Below are 27,768 nucleotides of genomic sequence, written 5' to 3'. Positions count from 1 at the left end.
GCAGCCTCTCGCCGATGGTATTCAATTTGTATATTGAGCAAGCAGTAAAGGAAACAATAGAAAAATTCGGAGTATGTATTAAAATCCATGGAGAAGAAATAAAAGGTTTGAGGTTCGCCGATGACATTGTAATTCTGTCAGAGACAGCAAAGGACTTGGAAGAGCAGTTGAATGTAATGTACTGTCTCATGAATGGAGGGTATACGATGAACATCAACAAAAGCAAAACGAGGATAATGGAATGTAGTCGAATTAAATCGGTTGATGCTGAGGAAATTAAATTAGGAAATGAGACACTTAAAGTAGTGAAGGATTTTTGCTAATTGGGGAGCAAAATAACTGATGATGGTCGAAGTAGAGAGGATATAAAATGTAGACTGGCAATGGCAAGGAAGAAGAGAAATTTGTTAACATCGAGTATAGATTTAAGTGTCAGGAAGTCGTTTCTGAAAGTATTTGTATGGAGTGAAGCGAGGTATGGAAGTGAAACATAGACGGTAAGTAGTGTGGACAAGAAGAGAATAGAAGCTTTCGAAATGTGGTGCTACAGAAGAATGCTGAAGATTAGATGGGTAGATCACATAACTAATGAGGAGGTATTGAATAGAATTGGGAAGAAGAGAAGTTTGTGGCACAACTTGACTAGAAGAAAGGATCGGTTGGTAGGACATGTTCTGAGGCATCAAGGGATCACTAATTTAGTATTGGAGGGCAGCGTGAAGGGTAAAAATCGTAGAGGGAAACCTAGAGATGAATACACTAAGCAGATTCAGAAGGATGTAGGCTCCAGGACGTACTGGGAGATGAAGGAGCTTGCACAAGATAGAGTAGCATCGAGAGCTGCATAAACCAGTCTCAGGACTGAAGACCACAGAAACAAGAGTCTATCCTTCTTTAGGATATGTAGGATGTTTTTTTTTATCCCTCTTGTTTTTTATGCTTCAGGCTATCTACTAAGGAAATATTTCGTGCATTATCCAATACTGATAGACAAGTTTGGGATTTACTTTGATCAGTTTGCTGATCTCTTTTTCCTTTTTTAATATGTTCGAAACAGATCTTATACAGTTTCTGGAGAAGCTTATTATTCTGATATTTTGATGACATTGTTTATAATGTTACAGTGTAATTTATGCTGTGATTCAACTCTGATATCGTCTATGTTGATTGATACTAAGTAGCACTCTCTTAATGTTGCACAACATTCTGCTTCCATTTGTAATCCACTTTTCAGGAATATTTGATCTGCTTCAACGTTCTTAGGACAGCAAGTTTCAAAATCCATTATTATGTTACCTAATGCATAACATTTAAATTGTGTATATAGTTATTATCTTTCCAGAGTGTATTTCGCAAACGGTTTTGGATTTCTTCAGCCCTTTTTTGTTTTGTTTATTAGTGTTGCAGTTTTCCAGTTCACTTTTTAATGTTATGCACCCTTTAATAAAATTTAAGCTTTTGACCATTATTATCTGAGATATCATTAAGTATATGAGTTACACTACTGCTTAACACTCTCAATGCACCAGTAAAAATATTGTAACTAACCTTACAGCTGGTTCCCGTAACTGATGCAAGTTGTGTGAGGGGAATTAGAATATATGAAATGTTAGTAGAGCCAGTTAGTCTACTAGAATAGGTATCATCTAAATAAAAATCTCCAGTTAGTTGCATCTCATTTTGTTTGGAGGTTAAGATGCTGGATTAGTTTATTCTACGGGGGGAGTAACTATTACCATCATGCTACTTCTGAACCGCAAACTTAAAATTGATGACCACTGGAGTGTCTGTGGATATCGACCTACGTGGCAACTCTTTATTTCTCCATAACTTACCTACAGTAACTGGATGCAAAGTTAGGTCCATCAATATTCATCATATCTGTTTCAGGGCCAAATGATATTCGGAAGCAAATATTGCATTTGTACTATTTTTGTGTGACACTTAATTTATTGTTTAATGCTCTAACATTTTGGTGCAGCAAATATACTTTAACTTTTCTGTTTTCATATGATTTAGGATCAATATTTTAGCGTATATTTACTTCTTTTAATACTACAGCTTGAAATCTACGTGTACTTTAATAAATTTAGAGCCCTGACGTTAGTGACTGCGAGGCTATGCCAGTCGGTGGCAGAGTGCCCCTTCAAAGATTATACTGTTAACACAGCCAATTTACCCTGCTATTTCCCACTGAGATGTAGACCATGATTCATAAAACGTCACTTGCCAATACCATTAACAGGAACAAACCAATCTTCGGTTTACCAACTGACACTAGCAGTCGGTTTAATTCCATGCCATCCGTCACACGAAACTGCTCCACCATAACAATCCAAAACAGGACCATCAGGGCCTTCTTAGGTCTGATTTTTCCTTCGCACCATTTGCTAGTGGAACAGGAAAACGGATGATTAGTAACTGTACAAAGTATCTTATGCCATGAACTATACAGTGGCTTGTGGGGTATTTATGTACGAGTAGATGTAGATGTAGACTGTGCGATAAGCATAACCGATGAAGGATTTCGCGGCTTGCCAGAGTGATCTCCATCAGTAGCTATAAAGTGCTAGCCGTCCACCCTAAAGATCGAGTCCGTAGTTATTGGCGGAACAAGCTGTTATGTGAGGAAGAGCCACCATGGCCAGCTCGCTCTCGTCAGAACACGAACTCGATGGGGAGCGCATACGGGATCTCACCTACCAGCTTGACGAGTTCATTAGTACTGAATAGCCGCAGCTGTTACACCACGGGCTTTCTAACAACATTCGTCTACTGTTACCTCATATCGCGAATTAAAATAGCGTGCCTTCTTCGTGACGAGTAGTTTAAATGGTAAAGAAGCAAGTAATCTTTACTGCTGCTTGTGGGGCGTATAGGAATGCTGAAGTACTGCTCTTGCAGCAAATGTTTGGCGTATTTGGTTGATGACTTTCTTGTGTTCTTGTGAATCATTAAAACGCAAGAAATTTAGAAGACATTTCATCAAGCCGAGAGTATCATATGACAGAGGATCACAATAAAAGAGTCTCTGTCCAAAAGAAGAAAAAAGTTTATGAATGAATGAGTGACATAGGCGGGCAGTCAGGTGTTCAGGGGCTCTATTGTGCTTTTTGTCAACATAAAATTACGTATGAAAACATATTTCAGTACGAGGTTTCGAATTGGCTGTTACTGGACCAGTTGTAACCACCTTAATGTCTGTTAGTAATTTCAGCTGCGAAGAAATAATACTTCTGCTTCCACTGCTATAAATCTTTTCAGTGTCTCCTCGTTGTCTGTTATGTATGGTACTCACTACACAGGGTTTCTGTCAACCGAAACTGAAGATCTTGATGCAATAATTTACCAACAGCCGTATGTATTGTAGAATTTTTTTATTTTATGAACTTCTATGTGTTACCATTTTCGGCATTACATTGTTGCCATCTTCAGGCCCCATTCGTCATAGTCGTAAAATCGCTATACACGGAAGGAATCAAATCGTCCTGCAACAGCTCTTGATGGCCAGGCGATACAGCCTGTATCGCCTGGCCACCAAATGCGAAATGTTGTAACCAACAGTCCAAAGCGTTCTATGAAACAAATTGCGACTATAGTGTGAATGTCCATAAGATATAGGTTGTGCAATAGTTAAATGAAAATGATTATGAAAAGCGAATGACTCTGTACGTTAAACACTTGATTAAAATTAGGGACAAAGAGGGCTTCTTAAATTTAATATAGTTGAGTGACAAGGCACATTTTCATCTCAGTGGTTATGTCAACAAACCAACGTACCGTTAATGGTGCGAGAATAATTCTCACGAACTCCGTCAACGCCCCTTACACAGTCACAAAGGCACTGTATAGCGTGCTGTCTCATGAATTGGTATCATCGGTCCTTTCATTTCTGAGGATTAACATGGAGAGTAGACACAGCCACACCATAGCGGTATGCTGTCACGAATTCAGCAGGATTGTGCTACGGCTCGTTGTCCTCTAATTTCAGTGACAGCCGTGCGGAGAGTGTTTGGTAAGCACGTCATTTCTGGGAATGGGGCCTCCCAGATCTCCGAACTTATCGGTCTGTGATTACTTCCTTCGGAGGTTCCTCAAACGCAAGGTATACGCTAGAAGTCTACAGACAATCGTGGAACTGAAAGACACCATTTATGCAGAAATCAGAAACAATCCTATACAGAGGCTTGAACGTGCCGTGCATCGCAGATTGTCTGAATGTCAACGGAACAGTGATGGCCACCTACAGTGCAACATTTTCAGAACACGAACTGTGCGTGAAATGGCAGTGAGCAGAAGTTTTCCTCCTGTGATTCAAAATGTTTTACAATAGAATCATCGCTATATTGAAATTGGACCTTTCTTCTGGAACACGCTGCAGCTTTCTACTGAAACTAATCACCTATACAACTGTCATAGGTTGACAAGTTGCTCATCATTTCGATAAGACAGCAGTTCAGAAAATGCATGGAACGTGTAGCTAATTAATGTACAACAGTGGATCTAAATTATTTTTAACGGAGCTAGAGTCCTGAGGGTTGCTTTCTTGAAATGTGTTTCACGAAACATGTTACTATACAAGATGACGTCAAGGAGACCATACCCGCTCATACAGTAAACGGGGACTGCAATCCTGAAACTGCTTAGAAATCTTTAATTCTGAACTTGAAGCAAGTTTATAGAGCGTGTTAGGAAACACCATGCAACGAGCAGTACAAGAAAAGGTCGTTTTGATGATAAGTGCTAATCCTCATTGTTACTGAAGAAAATATATTCTAGGTGGAAAACAAACTGGAGTTAAGCATGTTGCGTGGTCTGATATCCTGGGTAATGTTCCTATTGTAAAGCAATAAGGTAATAAAATCGAGAAATCATTTTGGGTAAATACTCCATTGTATTGGTTTTTTTCTCTTCTAACAAATGGGGCCTGGGTTGCCTATTTGTCAACACCGAAGAGATATGAGGTGCATTCAAGTTCTAAGGCCTCCAATTTTTTTATAATAACTACTCACTCGATATCGATGAAAATGGCGTTACATCTCGACGTAATCGCCCTGCAGACTTACACATTTTTCACAAAGCTGACGCCATGATTCCATGGCAGTGGCGAAGGCTTCTTTAGGAGTCTGTTTTGACCACTGGAAAATCGCTGAGGCAATAGCAGCACGGCTGGTGAATGTGCGGCCACGGAGAGTGTCTTTCACTGTTGGAAAAAGCCAAAAGTCACTAGGAGCCAGGTCAGGTGTGTAGGGAGCATGAGGAATCACTTAAAAGTTGTTATCACGAAGAAACTGTTGCGTAACGTTAGCTCGATGTGCGGGTGTGTTGTCTTGGTGAAACAGCACACGCGCAGCCCTTCCCGGACGTTTTTGTTGTACTGCAGGAAGGAATTTGTTCTTGAAAACATTTTCGTAGGATGCACCTGTTACCGTAGTGCCCTTTGGAACGCAATGGGTAAAGATTACGCCCTCGCTGTTCCAGGACATGGACACCATCATTTTTTCAGCACTGGCGATTACCCGAAATGTTTTTGGTGGCGGTGAATCTGTGTGCTTCCATTGAGCTGACTGGCGCTTTGTTTCTGGATTGAAAAATGGCATCCACGTATCATCCATTGTCACAACCGACGAAAAGAAAGTCCCATTCATGCTGTCGTTGCGCGTCAACATTGCTTGACAACATGCCACACAGGCAGCATGGTCGTCCGTCAGCATTCGTGGCACCCACCTGGATGACACTTTTCGCATTTTCAGGTCGTCATGCAGGATTATGTGCAAAGAACCCACAGAAATGCCAACTCTGGAGGCGATCTGTTCAACAGTCATTCGGTGATCCCCCAAAACAATTCTTTCCACTATCTCGATCATGTCAGACCGGCTTGTGCGGGCCCGAGGTTGTTTCGGTTTGTTGTCACACGATGTTCTGCCTTCATTAAACTGTCGCACCCACGAACGCACTTTCGACACATCCATAACTCCATGACCACATGCCTTCTTCAACTGTCGATGAATTTCAATTGGTTTCACACCACGCAAATTCAGAAAACGAATGATTGCACGCTGTTCAAGTAAGGAAAACGTCGCCATTTTAGGTATTTAAAACAGTTCTCATTCTCGCCACCGGCGGTAAAATTCCATCTGCCGTACGGTGCTGCCATCTCTGGGACGTATTGATAATGAACGTGGCCTCATTTTAGAACAATGCGCATGTTTCTATCTCTTTCCAGTCCGGAGAAAAAAAATCGGAGGCCTTAGAACTTGAATGCACCTCGTATGTAACGCCTCCGATGCCTGCCATTGACAGGTGATTCCCACTTCAGAAACCCACTGTACCATACGAACTAGTCGTGTTTCAAGCAAACTAAATGAAACAATTGCACTGGAAACCTGATTCTTTCCTGTCCGCACCTTTTATAATGAGATTAATCACCGAAATGTTAATCAAGGCATGAATGACGTTATCGATTGGTTACGATTCTAGCACAGTGAGTGACAAGGACTGCTCAGATGTATTCATACGTGATGCATGGCAGCGGCATGGACCGTCGCACTGACAATAGAAAGGCCTAGTTGCTTCCAACAAAAATATGGATTCTGCATTATTGATGAGGATTTTTGGTTCCTACGAATATTAATTTTTTATTATTGTAATCACAAAGCTTTCTAACAGGTCCTGTAAACGTTCTTCAAGTGTAGGATTAAAATGGTCCGAGAATTCATGAGAAGTGCAATCTTCATGAAGCCATATTAAGTAGTTATATCTCTTGCAAATACTTATCTGGCAGAAAATTGTCGTTACTGTATTACAATTACACACGATTTTCCATTTGTTTTCATTGAATAAGAAGTTTCAATTCATCATTTGGATCATCCAACGTCTTCAAAAACTAGTTTCGATCTTGTATAGCGAAATAATTCATTGCAAAGTGTTCAGAATAAGAGAATTCCTCTTATTCCACACGTAGATGTAGTGAGACTTCCCCCGAAAGTCCGACAGGTACAGTTTAACTGAAATGTTTGTTTCGCTCTGAAAGGGCTGTCCAGTTTAACGACTGACACCAGAGAGCTACTGCCGAGCGCCAAACGCCTGCAAAGCTCACGGGCACTCCCTCTGCAAACAAGCGGATCTGTTCCCGGGTTCCAGCTTTCTTGACAACCCAGGACTTCAGATAAACACTTGTAGGAGTTCTCACCAGTTTACGCAAAAAATGTGATACGGAAGCGGCTAACACAGCTGCAGACCACAATGTTAAATGCCGCAACGCGAAGCAGTGCGGGAGTTTCCTTGCTACACTTCAGCTGCCGCCAAGGTACTTTCCGAATTGGAAGACCGAAAATTCTAGGTTTCTACAGGAAAACTAATAGGTAATGGTACCCAGTGCCAACTGATCATTTGTTGAGATTGCAACCTGAGTCCTGCAGTGATGAAGATGATGCATTGGAAAATTCAGAATGGAGCAATATCAGCTAAACGGTGGAGCAGGTAGCCTAGGGAACGGTCAGCGAGACGAGGACCCAGAGATGCCCGAGAAGAAGTTATTTTAATACTGATTTGCACAAAGAGTCCAAACTTTTCATTCGGGTGGCTTATCAGCCTATTGTGGTTTACCGTCAATGTTTCGAAATCGTAAATTCCTAGAAGAGTAAAAAAGTGTTGGTTTGTTCTAAGTATATTTTGCGAAAACACCGTGAGATTAGAGTCCGCATGTAGGCTTACTGGCAATGGTTCTTCCCACAAACCATTCGCGACTGGAGCAGGAAAGCGGGGAAGTGTCAGTGGTGCACAAAGTGCCCCCCACCACACACCACAAGATGACTCCATGGATATAGATGTAGATTGTCATCTCAGTTTTTAGAGTAGCATCCCTACATTCACTCTGATGTGTGTCGTTACTTTGTGGTATCCTTGTTTTCCATTTCATGACATGATATTTCTCATGATACCATTCTTGAAATTTTAAACATCGGCAGCGCCGGATAGCCGCACTATCTGAGCCTTCTTGCCACGGTTTTCACGGCTCCCGTCGCTAGAGGTTCGAGTCCTCCCTCGGGCATGGGTGTATGTGTTGTCCTTAGCGTAAGCTAGTTAGACTAAGTAGTGTGTGAGCCTAGGGACCAATGACGTCAGCAGTTCGGTCCCACAAGAACGTACCGCAAACATCTGACTGTGTATCCCATTTCACTGTCTGTCACTGTCGTATAATTTACGTCGTAACACTTCCTCAGTAGGCAGTCTGAAGCTTCTAAAAGACGCATTCAAAAACAAGTTTTATCAAATGAAACTACACCCCATATCTTCAAAAGAAGGGTTGAATGTTAAGAGATCGTAAAAAAATGCTCATTTTCTTGTAATAAATAAGTGGTAAAATAATAAAATGTTATTCAGGTAACATTTGAAATATACTAAGTTAGTTCTGTAAAGAATTTCTTCAAAATGCTGCTTTCTCAGACAGACTTAAATATGTTGTTGTCAAACCACTTCACAAAAATAAGATTACTGAAGATAGCATTAACAAAGAATAACCGTCCCTTCTTATATTTGCCAATATTAAAAAAAATAGAGTGTCATGCACTGTAGACTTTGTAAGCACTGGGTGCAGAAAAACACAATAAGCAAACAGTTTTAATTTCAAAAAGGTCTTTCAACTAAACAGGTTATATTTATCTTGAAAGATGACCTGCTGTAGTCAATAAATTAGTAATTAATGTCGTTGAAAATATTTTGTGACATACCATGATATCTTCATGCAAAAATTGAAATATTGTGGAATAGAAGTTGTAGTAAGTTCATCGATTTTACTCTTCTCTGCATGACAGAAATGATTGTATCCCATTGAAAACATAGTACCTGAAAAAATGTGAAACACACTAAAGACATGATTGGACGTCACTGCAACACTGTATACGCACACGTCAGCGGGTATGCAAATGATTAGAGCTGCAATTCTCTGCGACAGGTAGGACATCTACCAGACTGAATTCTGTTATTCGTGTGTAGTATTATAATGAGGCCCGATAGGATATGTACGAGACTGGAAGACGTTATACAGGGTGTTACAAAAAGGTACCTCCAAACTTTCAGGAAACATTCCTCACACACAAATAAAGAAAATATGTTATGTGGACATGTGTCAGGAAACGCTTAATTTCCATGTTAGAGCTCATTTTAGTTTCGTCAGTATGTTCTTCCACCTACGCTCAATGGAGCACGTTATCATGATTTCATACGGTATACTCTACCTTTGCTTCTACAATATGTGGCTTTACAAGTACGACACAACATGTGGTTCATGCACGATGGAGCTCCTGCACATTTCAGTCGAAGTGTTCGTACGCTTCTCAACAACTGATTCGGTGACCGATGGATCGGTAGAGGCGGACCAATTCCATGGCGTCCACGCTCTCCTGACCTCAACCCTCTTGACTTTCATTTATGGGGGCATTTGAAAGCTCTTGTCTACGCAACCCCGGTACCAAATGTAGAGACTCTTCGTGCTCGTATTGTGGATGGCTGTGATACAATACGCCGTTTTCCAGGGCTGCATCAGCGCATCAGGGATTCCATGCGACGGAGGGTGGATGCACGTATCCTTGCTAACGGAGGACATTTTGAACATTTCCTGTAACAAAGTGTTTGAAGTCACGCTGGTACGTTCTGTTGCTGTATGTTTCCACTCCATGATTAATGTGATTTGAAGAGAAGTAATAAAATGAACTCTAACATGGAAAGTAAGCGTTACACATGTCCATATAACATATTTTCTTTCTTTGTGTGTGAGGAATGTTTCCTGAAAGTTTGGCCGTACCTTTTTGTAACACCCTGTATATTGAGTGGTCACTGGTAAGAATAGGGAAATTCGTCATATTGACATGAGACACAGTTATCAGCACCTGACAGACTATGGAAGTGGCTCATTGACGGTCTCCATTTATTTGGCTAGTCGACAGCCCAACATTCATATTTGGCATTCATATTTGACACTGCCCAGATTGTGGACTGCATGGAAAAGTGAGGTCAGGCATATTTGTCGTTAAGCTCCCCGTCGACCATTACTGACTCCCACAAAGTAGGGTCCCGTATTATACGCCAAGTACATGGTAATGGGCTGTGTGCTACACTGCGTGTCATCCCACAGCATTGGTTGGAAAGGTGAGACAGACAGCTCATCTTAGGTGGTTTCGTGACTGGGAAATACGTACTGTCGATGGATGTATCACATTGTGTTCAATGATGAACCGTAGTTCCGTCCTATTCCGGACGAGTATCGCCGGCGAGCTTGACGATGAAGTGAGGAGAGATCCCGTTCCTTCGTTGTTTAAGAGAGGCATAGTGACGCTACTGGTGGCATCACAGCGTGGGGAGTCATCAACTATTACCTCACGTCACGGCTGGTAGTGACTGAGACAACTCCGATGGCGTAACATTACATCATGGATATTCTGCGTCCTCGCGTGTATCATCTCATGCGACAGCATGGTGATGCCATTTTTCAAAAAGGCAATGTTCGTCCATTCGCTCTACCTATCTCTAAGAACCCTCAGCACGACGTTGAGGAACTCCTGTGACCATCAATATCCCCAGTTCTGTCCCCGATAGAACATGTATGAGAACAGCTCGGACGTTAGCTCTGTCCCAGGATATGAAGGGCCAGTTACAGCAATTGTGGACCGGCTTGTCTAAGGACAGTACACAACTGTTTTATAACACCGTTCCCAAGAGAATCTGCGGATGCATCGAGGTCAGAAGGGGTTAAGCATCGTACTGATAAGTGGGATCATACTGCAAAATTGTGTAAAGATATTCCTCGGTTTTCTAATCACTGAAATAACATCACATAACCTCTCAAGACGTGAAGTTTCTGTTTCCTTCCTACCCTTTTGGGGCTTAATTTTGTTTTGGTCAGGCGGCTCTTTACGTTGACGGTGCCCCGTCAAGCTAATCATCGAAGACAATAGACACCGTGTATGCGGGCACAAACAACGCGTTGGCCGCCGGACAGCGTCTCCATGGAGGGATTAAGCCGACTGCTAGCTAGCGGAAGAAGGAAGGCGTTACACAACAGAGAGCACCACCTATCGCATCTGCTCCCTATGCTTGCACTTAACACAGACTCCATGCTGAGATAAAGTGGTTCCTTCGTCCAGTCCCCCATCCCAGCTTTCCCAGTTACTGAGTCGTGATGAGGGGTGCCTTTTTCTACACAGTTTGTACACATTTTGCCATTTTAAAATCTTCTAGAATTTGTTCTACGTAGTTTCGCTCTATTAATGCAAAGTTTTTAGCAATCTCACTGCGACAAACTCACGTCTTTCAGCAGTTGGTTTGCTCTCGACCGATAGCACTCGTTCATGGCGATTGTGAGACATGTGGTACTTATCGTTTTTAAGTAGTTTGTCATTATTCTGGGATGATTCTTTTTCTTACTTGATATGGTCAAGTCAAAGAGACGCTTTGTGCTGCGTTCCGACGTTGAGAAGGAATCTGTCTTAGTTTATTTACTTTGATGAAGGTTAGACGTGGCGGGGTTAGCTTGGAAGTGTTTATTACTCGGCGTTTAGGTACCCAACTGCGTGTTTCCAGCAGAGTAATAGGTGCCCCTCTTACGAACTGTTTGGAAGTCCGTTATTGTGTCACATAATTCTCTACTTCACTCATTGCCATTATGAATTCAAAGATGTTAACCACTTCTGAACTGTAAGATTAATTTTTCAAGAAATCAAACAGTGCATTGCTTTCTAAATTTGAATTTTAGAATTGTGGGTTGGCATAGTTCAATCTTGCGTTTAAAGTTAATATCTTGCTTGCTAAACTCACTTCCTTTGAACTGATTTAGCCCAGAACCATATCCCTCTTTGTATTTCACCTACATGAAAGTGATACACTGGCTGATCGATTTCTTGTTGTCTTACATAAGTTAACTACGTTAGTCACAACCACTTTGATGAAAAGCTTCTGGACTGCAGAGCTGGCCCCGAAAATTATAAAAAAATAATAAGCAGTTAGATTCCCCGGTTCTGATAAAAGATTGTTCAACATGTGCTTGACTACTGACTGCTGCTGCGAGACTTCGTGTTGTACCACCTAACATTTCTAGTACTACGACGGACATTAGGATTTTAAATGACCACTCTTAAATGAGCTACTTCATGCTTTCTGAATACATACACTGGTCAGCCAGAACACAATGACCATCTATATAATAGCCGGTAAGTCCAGCTTTGACACGGATAACAGGGACGGCGCGTCGTGGCATGGAATCAATGAAGTCTTGGTTGGTCGCTGGAGGGAGTTCGCACCACATCTGTACACACAAGTCACGTAATTCCCTTAAATTTCGGGCAATGACCGATGAGCGCTGACGCCATGTTCAATCACATCCCAGTTGTGATAGGTAGGGTTCAGATCTGGTGAGCTGGGGGGGGGGGGGGGGCAGCAGATCATTTGGAACTCGCCACTGTGTTTCTCGAACAACTCCGTCACACTCCTGGCCTTGTGACGTGGCTCATTATCTTGCATCTTGCTGAAAAATGCCGCTGACGTCATGAAACATAATCGTCATGAGAGAATGTACATGGTCTGCAACCAGTGTACGGTACTGCTTGACCGTCATGGTGCCTTGCGAGGGTCCAGCTTGATCGATGGATACCCACGTGAATGTTTCGCAGACCACAACGAAGCCGCCGTCAGCTTGTCTCCGTCTCATAGTACAGGATTCAAGGAGCTGCTCCCCTGGAAGACGACTGATTCGCGCACTTCCATTGGCATGAGAAAGTTGCCGGGATTCATCACACTATGCAGAGCTCTGCCGACCTCCAGTGACGAAGGTCACGTGCTCATTTCAGCCGTAGTTGCCGATATCGTGGTCTTAACATTGACACATGCATGGATTGCCGGCTTCGGAGCTCCGTCGTTAGGAGTGTGAGTTTAGACACACTTGTACTCTGCCCAGCATTAAAGTCTGATATCAGTGCTGCACATTTCTACGCCTGTCCTGCTTTACCAGTCTGCCCAGCCTACGACGTCCGACATCTGTAATCAGGGGTAGTCGCCCAACACCACGACTTCTGGACGTGGTTTCACCCTAGTTTCGCTTCGTGTTGAAGTCACTCACCACTGCACTCCTCGAACACTCGACACGTCGAGTTGTTTCCGAAATGTGAGCCTCCTGGCCATCACAATCTTCCCTCGTTCAAACTCAGATAGATCGTGCGCCTTCCCCATTGTACACACGGAAGGCAAGCTCACTGACACTACAGGCTCCGTGCATGTGTCCGACTAGCAGTCATGTCTCGCCAGGTGACGATGCTCTCGCCTGGACTGGTTTATATCGGTAGTATGTCGGTGGTCCTAATGTTCTGGTTGACCAGTGTATGTACGGAACTAGGATAGAACCTATTGCACAGGTGGAGACAAGAGGCGGAATGTTAACACTTGTTCAGAGGGTGATTAGATAGGCGGGCTCCACATTTTTCGTTGCGCTGAATTTTAGGAAAGTGGTCTTGTATCAGTGTTTTCTATTTATTTCGAGAGTATGGTCACATTAGTGCTACGTTTGTTCTCTAGGGTATGAGAAATACGCATTGTGCATATCTTCAAAGTATCAGGGTTTATTTGCCACTGACTACGAGATTAGTCTAAGCTATTTCTTTCACACTCAACCTTCAGTGCCTATGCCCAATGAAATGGTTCCTGATACTATATTTTTATTTTTGATAATAATAATAATAATAATAATAATAATGGAGAGCTGGGGCAGTCGCTGGCGCCATTGATTCTCTTATATAGTAGGGGCAGTAATCCCGTTCCTTCTGTAATGCTCGTTTTCTCTTTGGTTTTCCTCTTCTGGCCTCTATTTAAGCGCGACGCTTCCAGCTACGGTCTCTTGGTTTTCCGCTTCGGGGCCCCAATGGCCGTGCTTGCCCATTGCTTGGTCACATGTTGTGTTGGCGAGTCTTGGAGTGGCCATTACGGAGTACAATTGGTTGCTCGCGGGGCTGTGTTATGATTTGAGAAATGTGTTGGCTGCTACTAACGGTGGGTTTCTGCTATTTCTTTGAAGTTTTGCTTTGTGATCAAGCTGATCGTAATTTGTGTTCACAGCCGGAAACAGTATATCGTATGTGATTATCCCTGCCATGGCGGGAATACGGAATTCAGCCTTGGTCCCGGTATATGTTGAGTAGCGATGTCAAGAGTGTCAAACATTGCTCAGTGACGGGAGTACTAACCGTTAGTAGTGTGAAGGCTGCATAAGTCATTCTAGGATAGTGTGCAGGCCATGTTTAGTGTTGAGACAGTGTGCTTGTAATGTTACTTGAGTATCTTATGATTTATTCTGTGGTCTTTGTTTGAAGGGGCCGTGACTTTGGTGTCTTGTATTATTGGTTTTGACGCTCTTGGTTCGGCAGGCCGTTAACTTCTTCAGACCTTATGCTTGTTACTGGGGTTTGCCTATAAGATTAAGAACTGTAAGAAGTGAAAAATTTTCCGTGCTATTTGACTGAGGTCTGGCATGTGTTAAGGGTATTAAATTTAAAGGAGGGCCGTAACTCTGGAATAAGAGAGTTTGTGGTTTGTGTCGTCGTTTGGGTTGGTTGTCTGTCTCTTTTTTTTTAAATGTTCCAGTGTACCACGAGCGGTGGGCATGATCAGTTCCGGACTGTCCAATATAGGAGGCGGCGCGTTGATTGAAATATGTTCGGACTTTGCTAGCTCGGCCAGCTACGTCTTGCTGACGCTCGGCGCTACTTGGCTGTATCCTATCAGAGTCACTGCTCGCCCCAGTAGTCGACAGGAGTTGAGTATTTTTCTTGTAATTATTTGGAGATTCCTCTCGTTAATGTGTTCAGGCTGCGCCAAGGTGCGTTCCCAGTTCCTAGTAGTTTGCTCATTCTTGTATCTGGGTGGGTCATCCGTTGGGGTATACATGCTGCTGCGTGGAGCTTAAATTGACTATTAAGATAAGTCTTTCTGCCTAAATATTGTTACCATACTTCAAATGGATTTCACGAGTGGCCGGCCGCGGTGGTCTAGCGGTTCTAGGCGCTCATTCCGGAACCGCGCGACTGCTACGGTCGCAGGTACGAATCCTGCCTCTGGCATGGATGTGTGTGGTGCCCTTAGGTTAGTTAGGTTTAAGTAGTTCTAAGTTCTAGGGGACTTATGACCACAGCAGTTGAGTCCCATAGTGGTCAGAGCCATTTGAACCATTTCACGAGTGAGTTCAGTGGAATAAGTTACTATATAATTGGTGGAATCCCGTTGTTTTATGATTTGTCTATTGGTCTAAGTTCCTGTAGGGGAATTTGCTCTTTTGCTTAAAATTTATTATTTAATATTCTGTCCTGTGGCTTGTTTTACCAGCGGGGATGCTTGTCATCTATATTTATCTTGGGCTATTTGTTATTTAGTTAAAAGTAAGGGTATTTAATTAACTTATTTCATTCCATATAGTCTTGTAAAGACTGTATAACGTTTTTAATTATATTTGTTTCATTCCACATACTCTTGTAAAAACTGTATAAGGTTTTTAATTATATTTGTTATTGGTGGCTATTGGAATGCCGGTTTTGTAAAAGATTTTGTAAAACTGTTTTTGGGGATAGGTGTAATAAATCTTTGTGAACTACAAGCCTGTGTTTGCGTTTTCTTGTGATTGCCTTTGTGACTCGCTTCAGGACTGTAAATTCAGGTCGCAATAATAAACATAAATGTTTTCACATATTTATCATTCCTCTGTTAAATGTACTGCATTTTGGTGCCCAATATGGGGCCGTTTCCATGTCAGTTCCTCAATCACTGTGCCGAGCCTGTGGTGGCCTCATTAGCTACTCAATTTCTCCATTAAGTTCAGTTCAATATATGTGTACTTTTACACTTGTCTTTCTACTTGCTAAAAATACCCAAAACTTGAAAGAAATATCAAACTTCCTGGTAGATTAAAACTTTGTGCCGGACCGAGACTCGAACTCGGGACCTTTACCTTTCGGGGGCAAGTACTCTACCAACTGAGCTACCCATCACGACTCACGACCCCTCCTCGCAGCTTTAATTCCGCCTAGGCGAGGTACTGGAGTAATTAAAGCTGTGAGGACGGGTCGTGAGTAATGATTGGGTAGCTCAGTTGGTAGAAAACTTGTCCGCGAAAGACAAAAATCCAGAGTTCGGGTCTCGGTCTGGCACACAGTTTTAATCTCCCAGGAAGTTTCATATCAGCGCACACTCCGCTGCAGATTGAAAATTTCATTCTGGAAGAAATATACTTTTCTCAATCCCTAAATTACTCCTAAAATTTGAAATAGGGAACGAAAAATCATAACAACGCAGGCAGCTGTTGCTAGATCCAGAAGGTTACCTGGGAAGTTGGCCTGTGCGAGGACGGGTCCGCTGGAGGCGACGGCTCCGTCGATGATGTCCGGGTAGCGGAGTCGCGCCCAGGCGGCCAGGTTGCCGGCGTACGAGCCGCCGAACACCACCCACTTGGCGGCGCCCAGCTGAGGGTTGTCCTGGCGCTGCTGCCGGATGAAGGACGCCAGGTCCTCCAGCGCCTGCGTCGAGTTCAGGTAGCGCAGGTTCGCCGAGCTCGTGTCGCTGCAGAAGCAAGTATGAGCCAATGGATCGACTTTCTCTTGTCAGTGACAAAATTTAATTATTCTGCTCGTATCCGATAAGGACACATAGCTAATGCTTTGGAAATAAATGTATCTAGCGTTTCTGTGAAATACAGGGCTATTTATAAATACCCCTGGGATTTTAGAAAACAGAGAAAAATGATGCGTATCAGTGAACAGAACATTTTCTCAAGTTTCGATCCCTAATAGGCGCTGTGGCGCAGTTGCTCCAGTAGGAACAGGCGTGCCAGAACATGGAGACATCTCATCCACTCATCCACTCCGCATTGCCGCAGAAAGGCAACTGAGTGAAAAGATTTCCAAAGCGGGCTGCTGTTAACGCGCCAGAATGACCTGTACACGCTTTTTGATTTTCCCCGCGTCACAGATCGCCCTTCCATTCAACACCTGTAATACATCTACATCTACATCTACATTCATAATCCGCAAGCCACCTGACGGTGTGTACCTTGAGTACCTCTATCGATTCTCCATTCTATTACAGTCTCACATTGTTCGTGAAAAGAAAGATTGTCGGTATGGCTCTGTGTGGACTCTAATCTCTCTGATTTTATTCTCACGGTCTCTTCGCGAGATATACGTAGGAGGGAGCAATATACTTATTGATTCCTCGGTGAAGGTATGTTCTCGAAACTTCAACAGAAGCCCGTACCGAGCTACTGAGCGTCTCTTTTGCAGAGTCTTCCACTGGAGTTTATCATCTCCGCAACACTTTCTCGATTACTAAATGACCCTGTAACGTAGCGCGCTGCTCTTCGTTGGATCTTCTCTATCTCTTCTATCAACCCTATCTGGTACAGATCCCACATTGTTGTGCAGTATTCAAGCAGTAGGCGAACACATGTACTGTAACCTACTTCCTTTGTTTTCGGACTGCATTTCCTTATGATTCTTCCAATGAACCTCAGTCTGGCATCTGCTTTACCGACGATTAATTTTATATGGTCATTCCATTTTAAATCACTCCTAATGCCTCCTCCCACGTAATTTATGGAATTAACTGCTTCCACTTGCTGACCTGCTGTATTGTAGCTAAATGATAACGCATCTTTCTTTCTTTGTATTCGCAGCACATTACACTTGTCTACATTGAGATTCAATTGCCATTCCCTGCACCATGCGTCAATTCGTTGCAGATCCTCCTGCATTTCAGCACAATTTTCCATTATTACAACCGCTCGATATACTAGACCATCATCCGCAAAAAGCGTCAGTGAGCTTTCGATGTTATCCACAGTGATGAGCCGAAACATTAGACCACTTGGTTAACAATTTGTTTCTCCTTCTTTGGAACGAAAGACATCACTGATTCTGCGTATCGCCGATCCAACAGTTTGTTGGTAGGTTTGTTAATGTATGTAGAATTTGATGTCTAAGGGCAGGTAATGTACTTCGCGTAAATAACGGGCTGTTGATTTACGTAAGTCGTGATAGCGTCCGATGGTGGCCCAGATGGATACCACAGGATTTACTTCAGGTGAATTTGCTCACCGAGACATCAATGTAAGTTAATTTTAATGATCCTCAACCCCCTGTAGGACGGTTCTGGCTCCGAGACATGGACAATTATACTGCATAAAGATGAAATCCCCATCAGAGAAGACATGGAGCATGAAGGAATGCAGGTGGTTCGCAGTTGTCAAGGTGACTTCGATTGCTACCACAGGTCCCATGCAAGCGCAGGAGAATGTCTCCAACGGCATAATACTCCTCCCACCAGCCCGCGACCGTGGCTCGCTGCACATTTCGAGCCACTGTTCACCTCGATGACGGCGTTTGTGGAGACGGCCACACGACGGGCGACCTAGTGCAGCAAAAATGTGATTCATTCGAAGAGCCGACCCGTTTCCCCCACTGATCGACTGTCGATTCCCGAAGGTCTCGTGCCAACTGCAGTCGTAATTAACGATGGTCGTTGCATCAACATTTGAACACGTAGAGCTGATCTGCTGCAGAGGTCCATGTTCGCCAATGTACAGTGAACGATGTGCTCTGAAGCACAACTGCGTGCACCAGCATTGCGCTCGCTTGACAGAGATGCCACAGATCACCGTATATCCCACTTTACAGACAGGCCTCCGAACCCCAAGTTCTGTGAAAAATAGTGAATGTCCAACCATTTAGCGCCTAGTGGTAGTTTCACTGTCCTCCTACCTCTTTCCGCAGATGCTCACGACAGTAGCACGTGAACATTCGACCAGCTTCGCCGTTTTCGACATACTTGTTCACAAGCTCTGGGTAATAATAAATCTGCCGTTTGTCAGCGTCGCTTATTTCAATGAATTTTCCAGTTTGCAGTCCATATCTTCGCTAGGGCGATGCCCCGTCCGTGTCTGATCCGCTTACAAATGTTTGTTATCGCGTCACGTGCACGCAGCTCGACCAGGAGGCATTCAGCGTCGCGGTGTGCAGTGGCCACAATGTTTTAGCTTATCAGTGAATGAGTTAAAACTTGTAGATGTGCTCTGTCCACGGATATGTGTTATTTTTCTGTATGTGTTATAGTTTTCACCCAGTCATCTTCCAGAATCCTAGAGGCACTTACAAATAACTCTCTACAGAGTCAGCCGAAAAAATGTAAGCATATTTTAAGGTACGAAAGTATTACTTACATGTTTATTTTACATTTAATAATTGATCAGACATGTTGTACTATCTTCAGTTTAGCACATGGTTACTTGAAGTCTTCAAAATGTTCACCACTGGCGGCAATACACATAACAGAACGACGAGCGGTCGCCGCATCTACGTCAGCCAATGTTACAGTGGAGATGGCTGTACATGTCGCTGTAATCTCCTGGCGAAGTTCCTGCAGCGTGTGTGGCTTACGTCGATAGACCTTATCTTTCACAGTTCGCCACAAGTCCGTAGGTGTTAGATCTGGCGACCACGGAGGGAACTCAGGGAGCCCACTTCGTCCAATCCAATGCCCCGGGAAATTGTCATCCAGGAAAGCTCGTATGGCTTGGTAGTAGTGTGGTGGCACCTCTCCCTGTTAGTAGAACACCTCTTAATCAGCTCCATAAAGTCCACGTACACCTGGCAAAATTGATGTGCATAACATTTCCAGGTACACTTCTCCAGTGACTGTAGCATCAAAGAAAAAGGCCCTACTGAGACCCTAGATGACAGTCCACACCACACATGATGGACCGCTTTATTCACATACACATACGGATTTCCCGCTTTCCGGTACACACTGTTACTCTGATTCACGGTTCCATCAAGTTTAAATTGTGTCTCATCTCTCCACATTATCTTCGTCACAAATGGTTCGTCATTAGTTTCCTTTTGCTGATACCATTCGCAATTACATTCGGTGATCAGGATCATCATATTAATCGCGAGCAGTAATCGTGGAATGTAAACTTTTCACTTTGCAGCTTTCAGAATTCTTCGTACGCTTGTACTTCTAACCCCCACTGCACGTGCACATTGCGTAGCAGACTTCAGTGGAGAAGTAACAAACGTTTCCAACAAGAGAGCCGTCGAAGCAGGAATTGTAGCTGAATCTTCCTTTGTGAACATCACAAATCGTTCCATGCAACTGAAACTTGTCAATGATGCGTCTGATTGCTACGCGGGTTGGTGGTTCTGTTTCAGACTCCCGACTCCACTGATGTTACACTTCAACGGAATTATCAAATTTGAAAAACCACTTCACAATACATTTTCGTTGCTCGAATGTCAAGCGTGCTCCAGCCATCTTGTTTTCTCGGTACCGAGATGAAAGTGTGAGATACTAACATCTATCGAGCCAAAGACCACACTACAATAGACTCGTAACTCAAATCGAACGAAAATAACGATATCTCGATAGAGCCTAACAAGGAGTGTATACATTTTTCTGGCGAACTCTGTATTTTGACACGTGTGGCTGCATCACACCCCGGTGCAGCTAGCCTTCAACACAGTGATGTTCTATACTGTAAAGTCCTATACTGTAAATTTAGGGCGAGCGCAGCTCTCTACGAAAGGTTTCTTAGCTTAGATTTATTTTTCTGCAATAATACATTTATTAAAACCTGTGTAAGAAAAAAGGAGACTTTTTTCCTTGCGGCTGGTCCGTTACATCCTTCTGCATATAGCCTGAGCACGAAGTGAAGCCGATTCAAGAAGGTTTTGGGTCAGGGAATTAAAAAGAAGTCACAGGAAATCAGATTACTCGAATAGCTGAGGAACCATTGAAACGTCTTTTCTTGCCAAAAATTGGTTGATGAAGACTGCTGAGTGACAGGGTATATCGTCATGTTGTAGTACTCAGGTGCGTGCAATATCTGACCTTACACCTGCTTACTTCAGCTTGAAGCTTCCAAGGTCATTCGATAAAAAAATTGTACACAGCTATCCTGAAGGTACAAACACTTGCTGGACAATCTTCTGTCGGAAACCAAACATTCATTTGATTTTGGATTTGCTCATTATTGCTTACTGAGGGCGGGGAGACTTGCTGTGTGCCAATCTCGACTTTGGCTTTTGATCTCGGGCATGCAGTCGAAAATGCGTGCCTCGTAGTCTGTGAAATACGACTGAAAAAAAAAAAAACTGCTCGTACAGAGAAACGCATAGTGAGCTATCTTGCGAGACAGGGAGGTGAGCCAAACATGCATCGCATCCGCGTGGTTTATTAAGAGCCGTGGGAGGTACACAGAGCTGCCTGACTGCGGTTTTTAGGCGGTTTCTCGCATTCTTTTAGGGCAAGTGCTGGACTTTTTCCACACGTACGTCTCAGAGAACACAATACACAAGCAGTTACACTCGATTCGCTGACAGCTACTGCACACGCCTTGTCTCCCCTAAGGTGATTCTGCACGATGCCTTTTTGGTGTTCAACTTGGCGCGTTTGCATAAATTTGCAATAGAACAACTATGCTTGCTCGTTTGTGCATGCATACGTTCCTGGAAATGGAGGCCGTGAGTAAAGTAAATTGCGGCCTGCATTCAGTAGGAATCCTTACGCTTTGTAGTAGATGACAGGCAGCTAGAGCCCATGAGTGTTTGACGGTATAATGCGCTGAGGTCATCATGTGATGCCCGCATCTTGTGGTCGTGCGGTAGCGTTTTCGCTTCCCGCGCCCTGGTTCTCGGGTTCGATTCCCGACGGGGACAGGTATTTTCTTTGCCTCGTGATGGCTGGGTGTTGTGTGTTGTCCTTAGGTTAGTTAGGTTTACGTAGTTCTAAGTTCTAGGCGACTGATGACAATAGATGTTGAGTCCCATAGTGCTCAGAGCCATTTGAACCATTTTTTTTTCATCATGTGAAGCGATTTAATTGCGGTAATGTCTGGTGACTTCAAAGGAAGCACGCTTAGGTTTATACATGATTACAGGGAAAGAAAATTCGCATGGAATACCGCTTATGATGATTACTTGATTAAAAATTTGACATGTAATGCCCTGAGCGTCAAGCCTCAGATAAAGCCTCCGATCATATTACTGTAAAATTACAGTAAGTATCGGAGCAGAAAAAAGAGAATAAGCCAGAAATTTATGAAAGGTTTGTATGAAAACTGTGGCCGAATATTCTTGCTTTGGCGCCTTAGAAGCATAGCAACAGTGGAGCCTGACAGCTAGAAAAAAATAAATGTTGGGGTATATGTAGCTCCTCAACAAACTACTACAAACAAAGATGAAGTACACTGATGATTCAAAAAATACTAAATTGAAAAACATAACTTCCGTTCTAGTGGAAGCTGGCGTCTATGAAATTCCCAAATTTATCGAGTCCGAAGATGTTAATCTACATATCAGCTTTCATGACTAAATCCAAAGACACTTTAAAAGTTAATTAACATTCTCGATTAGGAACTCCCATTAAGTATTTATCAGTTTCAAAAATAATTGCTGTAATGTTTTGTTTTCAAAAGCGGAATAAGCACTTCAAACTGGTATATAAGTCCCTTGTTACGAGTTAACGAAATTTTATTGCCAGCCTCATCGGTGCAGTTTTTCAAGCAGAAAATCTGAAATGTCGCTGTCACCTCCTTCTGAAATTTATTAACAAAACGTTGCCATCCTTTGGTATTTCTCGTGCCTCTGTTATTTAGGACCTTCTTTACCTACAGTAGCTTTTGTGTTTTCTTTTTCTCTCACCTTTACTTCACACTAAACTCAACTCAAGCAAAGAAGTGGATTCATAACAGCCTGCTGACGCACTGTGGCAACGCGTGAACAAGAGAACGTCTATACGCACATGCGTTCATTCCACGAATTTGTGTGTGCCGTTTTATTCCCGTGCGTCTGTACTTGCGCACGTCGAAGAAGGTATCGGTGTGGACATACGTTTAGGTTATCTTCATAATTGTGACGCAAGGAAGGGCATACGGCCACGGAGTTAAATAATGAAATAAAATTTGCCGGTTTCTGTACTTGACAGAATAGGTGCAAGGGAAAAAATGGGAAAAGATAAAAAAAAATTTTAGCTTCCTCTGAAGGCAATCCTGAAAATCAGTATGTACGACACTTGTCGGATCTCTACATCCTGTGCTAAAACTTCACGAGGCATAAACAAAGTCAAATATAACTCTGTACTGCTCCTTCTCAGCGTCAGTTGACTATCTAATTATCATAGGACAATTCACTCTTTCCACATTGCCATCCATTCTTGAGGCTGAAATCTCGCCTCAGGAGATTTGTCTTCCATTCCCGCTCGGCCAATATAAAATCTTCTGCCATCTGAATACTTAGTTAGGAGCCTGTCTGGGTAATGGGGCAGAAACTGCTGAGGGCCCTGTATACAAAATATTCGGGGTAAATTTCGCATTGCTGCCAGCCTTGGGCCTCACTTTTAGCACAATTCTGGAAATCGCGCCACAAAACTTGGCATAAAATATTGACACGTGGCGTAGCCTCCATTGAAGAGCTAACAAAGTCGTTAACAATATTTTATTTTATAAAACCATCATCAGCTTCAGCAAGTCGGTATATCGAAAAGTTTCCACGGTTAATTATCTGGGAAAATGTTTGCTGCTAACATATACACAGTCTGGCTTCAGAGCTGAGGCGACATCGTGAGTGACTGCCATGTAAAGGACTCGGGAATGCAAAATCAGGCCCATCAGCCCACTGATACAGATTTTGTCTCGTTACACTTATTCATATTATTATTTTTACTACTTCTTCAAGCTACAAATGCTGCACAATAGGAATGTAGTGTACTCACGACGTGGGCCTGCTGGAACCATAGTATCGGTGCTCCAGCTCAAACATGAAGGCGCCATGTTGCACGGCCAGCTCGTACATGTAGCCTCCAGCGAGCCACGAGTCGCTAGCTTCAGACTCCCCGCTGATGAAGACGAAGACGGGGCCTCCAGGGCTGTAGTACTCTCCGTTGCTGTAGTAGAGCTGCCCAAAGCCCCACAAGTGATCACACATCAGAAAGGCATTCTAATACGAAAATATACTTCATACCTTGTGTCATAGGTGAATAACAAATGCCTCTGAGCACTATACGACTTAACTTCTGAGGTCATCAGTCGCCTAGAATTTAGAACTAATTAAACCTAACTAGCCTAAGGACATCACACACATCCATGCCCGAGGCAGGATTCGAACCTGTTACCGTAGCGGTCGCTCGGTTCCAGACTGTAGCGCCTAGAACCGCACGGTCACTCCGTCCGGCAGTTGAATAAAAACAAGACGTAGTTTTGATTGGAAGGCAGCTGGAGGAGACAATATTGTAATGAGACGAACGTAAGTGTGCACAGTTACAATACACGGCAAAAAAACTAGCTTCGTTACTCCTTGTAAATGTAGGCTTCCACGGCTGGAGTCACAGTCAATAAAATTCTTCTGGGTTTGAGGCCGCATTGTCAGCTATAAAATTCCGACGTTTCGGTGACTTTTGCAAGGTGCCTTCCTCAGGGTGTATTGCTAACTGGTGAATGAGCATTTCATTTCCTTTATCGTAATTTCCATTCTCCATAAGGGGCGGGTTGACAGCAGCATAAGCGCTGCTCTTCAGTCGAGACACATAAATAGACAGGAAGACATGTAAAACAATATAAAGAATAAAACATGGTGGAATATAGAAACAAAAAAGGCGGAACAGAAGGGAAAAAAATCATACAAAGTGGTGACTGTAAATCAGAATTAAAAACCTAAAAAAATTGTTAGACAAAAAACATACACTAGATTAAAAGACACCAGGCAAAGTACGACCAGAGCATAAAAGTTGTAGAACGTTGAAAACAGCAACGTGATGGATGGTGTAGCATGGAACAGTCATGGACGAAAAACAGGTCGATCACACAATTAAAACCAGATCACTAGATGACACTGTATAACGACACCGAAACACAACACTAACACATCACACTGATAACGAATAAAAACCTGGGAGGATCTGCTATGAAGGGGGGGGGGGGGGGGGGAGGGACAAGGGAAAAGGGAAAAAGGAGGCTAGGTGGAGGGAAGAGAAAGGTGGATGAGGTGGGGAGCGCACTGAAGGAGGGCTGAGGAGGGAGGGGATGGGTGAGGAAAGCAGCTGAGAAGGGGGTGCAGGGACTCAGGGAGGAAAGGAGGAAAATCCACTCTAGGAGAAGGAGGGGAGAGAAAAAAGGGGGCCCCTGGGTAGATGTCACTGTGAAGTTCAACATCCGGGAGGGGGAGGTGCTGGAAATTGCCCTTGTGAAGGAGATGTGGGGGTGGAGAGAGGGAGGAATACAGCTGTAGAGGCGCGGCAACAGGCGGGAGGTGGAGAGGAAGGAGGAAACCATGGGGTTGGGGGGTGGGATCAAGCCCACAGACAGTGTAAAGGATGCAGAGGCATTGGTGGAAAAGGAGGAGGTGGGGGAAGGGGATGAGGTCAAACAGGAGCCGTGTGGGAGAAGGAATGCGGATACTGAAGGCTAGGAGGAGTGCATGGTATTCAAGGATTTGGATGGTCTTGTAAAAGTGGGTGGAGGCAGAGATCCAGGCAATGCTGGCACAACAGATGATAGGACAGATGAGGGATTTATAGGTGCGGAGGACGGTGGATGGATGCAATCCCCGTGTCTGGCCAGACAGGAGTCTCAGGAGGCGGAGATGGGAATGGGCTTTCTGCTGGATGGTCAGGGGGTGAGGGGTTCAGGTGAGGTGACTGGCAAGGGTGAGGCTAAGGTACTTCAGGCTGAGTGAATGAGCACTAGTTTGGTTACTTATGTACTATGGAGGAGTGCTGTCATTGGATATGAGGGTGAGGTGGAAGGGTATTAGGAGTTCATTTTATTGGTCTTTGCATTGCATGTTGTCATTGGCAGAAATAGGCGTTTTCAATTGGAGTTTCCTTTATTGCTTGCCATTGGTGGAAATCGGCGAATAGGAAACTGAGCGGCGGCTGGGGCGTAGCGTTGTTTACTATCTGGCTAGTATCGACATAGGACGCATCAGCACTCTGTGCACCCTCCGCCGCTGTGGCCTACTGTGCTCCTGTTTCTTTGCGAATGCTGTCCTTCCGCAAAGATTCTCTATTCATATTATCCGGTCGCTTGCTTTCTATAGCCTCTCTAATCTTCCTCCTAAAACGAAAAGGCGTTTCGCCAGTACACGGGCCTCTCGAAATTCGATTTTCATCCTGCACTGTTCCTGATGTTCTGCCACTGCTGACGGTTGTATAGTTTGAGGCGGATGTATATCTCGTGTTCAGTTAACCTTGTGCTTATTGGACACCCAGTCTCACCTACATACACCAGTCCATATTCACACCCGATTTTTCCGACGGCATGAAACTTGTTAATTATATCCTTCGTCGAGCCCACAACGTCTTCTATTTTGTTGTTGCTACGAAAAGTCGGCTTAATACCTGCCCGATAGAGAATATTTCCCAGACGTTCAGTAACCCCTTGTACGTATGGGAGCAGGACAGTGTTCTGTGCTTCGTTCTGCTTCTCCCTGTTTCCTTCCTCCTTCGGCGTCATGGTTTCATGTATCATCCTCCTGTCGTAGCCATTAGTTCCAAAAATTGACCTGAGGTTCTGTAGTTCAACTTTCAGATTGCGTTCATCGCTGATCCTGTAGACTCTCTTATTTAAAGTTTGCACTGCCGATTTCTTTTGCGTAAGATGGTTGTGGGAATATGCATGCAGGTACCTGTACGTGTTGGTGGGCTTCCTATAAACTCTGTCCAAACTTCCCGTCAGGCATACTATAAACTTCCACGTCGAGAAAAGGCAATATTCCGTTCTTTCCTATCTCCATGGTAAAGTGACTTTTGTTGTGCTGCTGGTTGAGATGTTGGTGGAAATTCTGAAGCTCTTCTTCTCTGTGTGGGCAGATAACAAAGGTGTGACCGACGTGTCGTAGCCAGCATTCTGGGTGTAATGGTGCGGAATGGAGTGCTGTTTCTTCGAACGCTTGCATAAAAATGTCTGCTGTGGCAAGCGAAACAGGGGAACCCATAGCTACACCGTCCGTCTGCTCCCCTTTCCACCTGAAATAGGTGGTCGTTAAACAGTGGCGCACTAGCTCGCAGATATCAGGTTCCATGCGTTCCCGTAAGATGTTCATGGTATCCGTCACGGGCACATTCGTGAACGAAACTGATGGTCAAAACTGCCCTTCAGATCGGTATCCGAGTCACGCTTTTCTTCCAGAATTGCTATAAAATGGGTGGAGTTCTTAAGTATGAATCTGTGTGGCTCAATAAACGTCTAAGCTTCGGAGCCAATTCTTTCGCTAATTTGTAGGTCGGTGAGTTAATAGTACTCACTATCGGCCGTAAAGGAAGGGATTCTTTGTAGATCTTTGGTACATCATATATTCTTGATGCCTGTGGCACTTGTGGAATGAGTACACAGCTGAGCGTGTTGATGGCCGCGGTCAGCAGTCTTCTGCCTCGGAGTGTAGCGGCAGTGGGGAGTCTGGTGCGTCGCAAGGTACACCCCAGGTGTTACATGCTTCACAAACTGTCCCTGCTGTCGAGACATCTTTTCGGGTACCGGGCGCGGTTGGGCCACCCTCTCCCCAAGGGGAGTGGCGGGTTCAGCGGCGTTCGCGATGCACGAGGCGGAGGGTAAATGTGGAGGCTGGCCATGTGGCATCGCCCGCTCTGCCTGTGAGTGGACATGTGGCTGCTCCTTCAGCAAGGTCCGCGCAGGCACACGGGGGGAGGCGTTTATTAGTTATTGGGAGCTCCAACGTTAGGCGGGTGATGGAG

The 27,768-nt window shown here is 43.9% G+C and overlaps 1 protein-coding gene across 1 annotated transcript in view; it reads right to left on the bottom strand.

The window, feature by feature from the left end:
* LOC126267022 (putative serine protease K12H4.7) overlaps positions 1 to 27,768 on the bottom strand; it is a 78,883-nt gene that overhangs the window by 30,322 nt on the left and 20,793 nt on the right. Inside the window, exons 3-4 of the mRNA XM_049971795.1 lie at positions 23,794 to 23,975; positions 16,355 to 16,590 (exon numbers count right to left, since the gene is read on the bottom strand). Coding sequence (XP_049827752.1) covers positions 16,355 to 16,590; positions 23,794 to 23,975 — 418 coding nt within the window. The remainder of the gene's footprint in view (positions 1 to 16,354; positions 16,591 to 23,793; positions 23,976 to 27,768) is intronic.

Source organism: Schistocerca gregaria, chromosome 4 (genome assembly GCF_023897955.1).
Source record: "Schistocerca gregaria isolate iqSchGreg1 chromosome 4, iqSchGreg1.2, whole genome shotgun sequence".
In the NCBI taxonomy this organism is placed as follows: Eukaryota; Metazoa; Arthropoda; class Insecta; order Orthoptera; family Acrididae; genus Schistocerca; species Schistocerca gregaria.
Note: the sequence above shows the minus strand (reverse complement) of the source record. Positions and strands in the feature narration are given on the sequence as shown.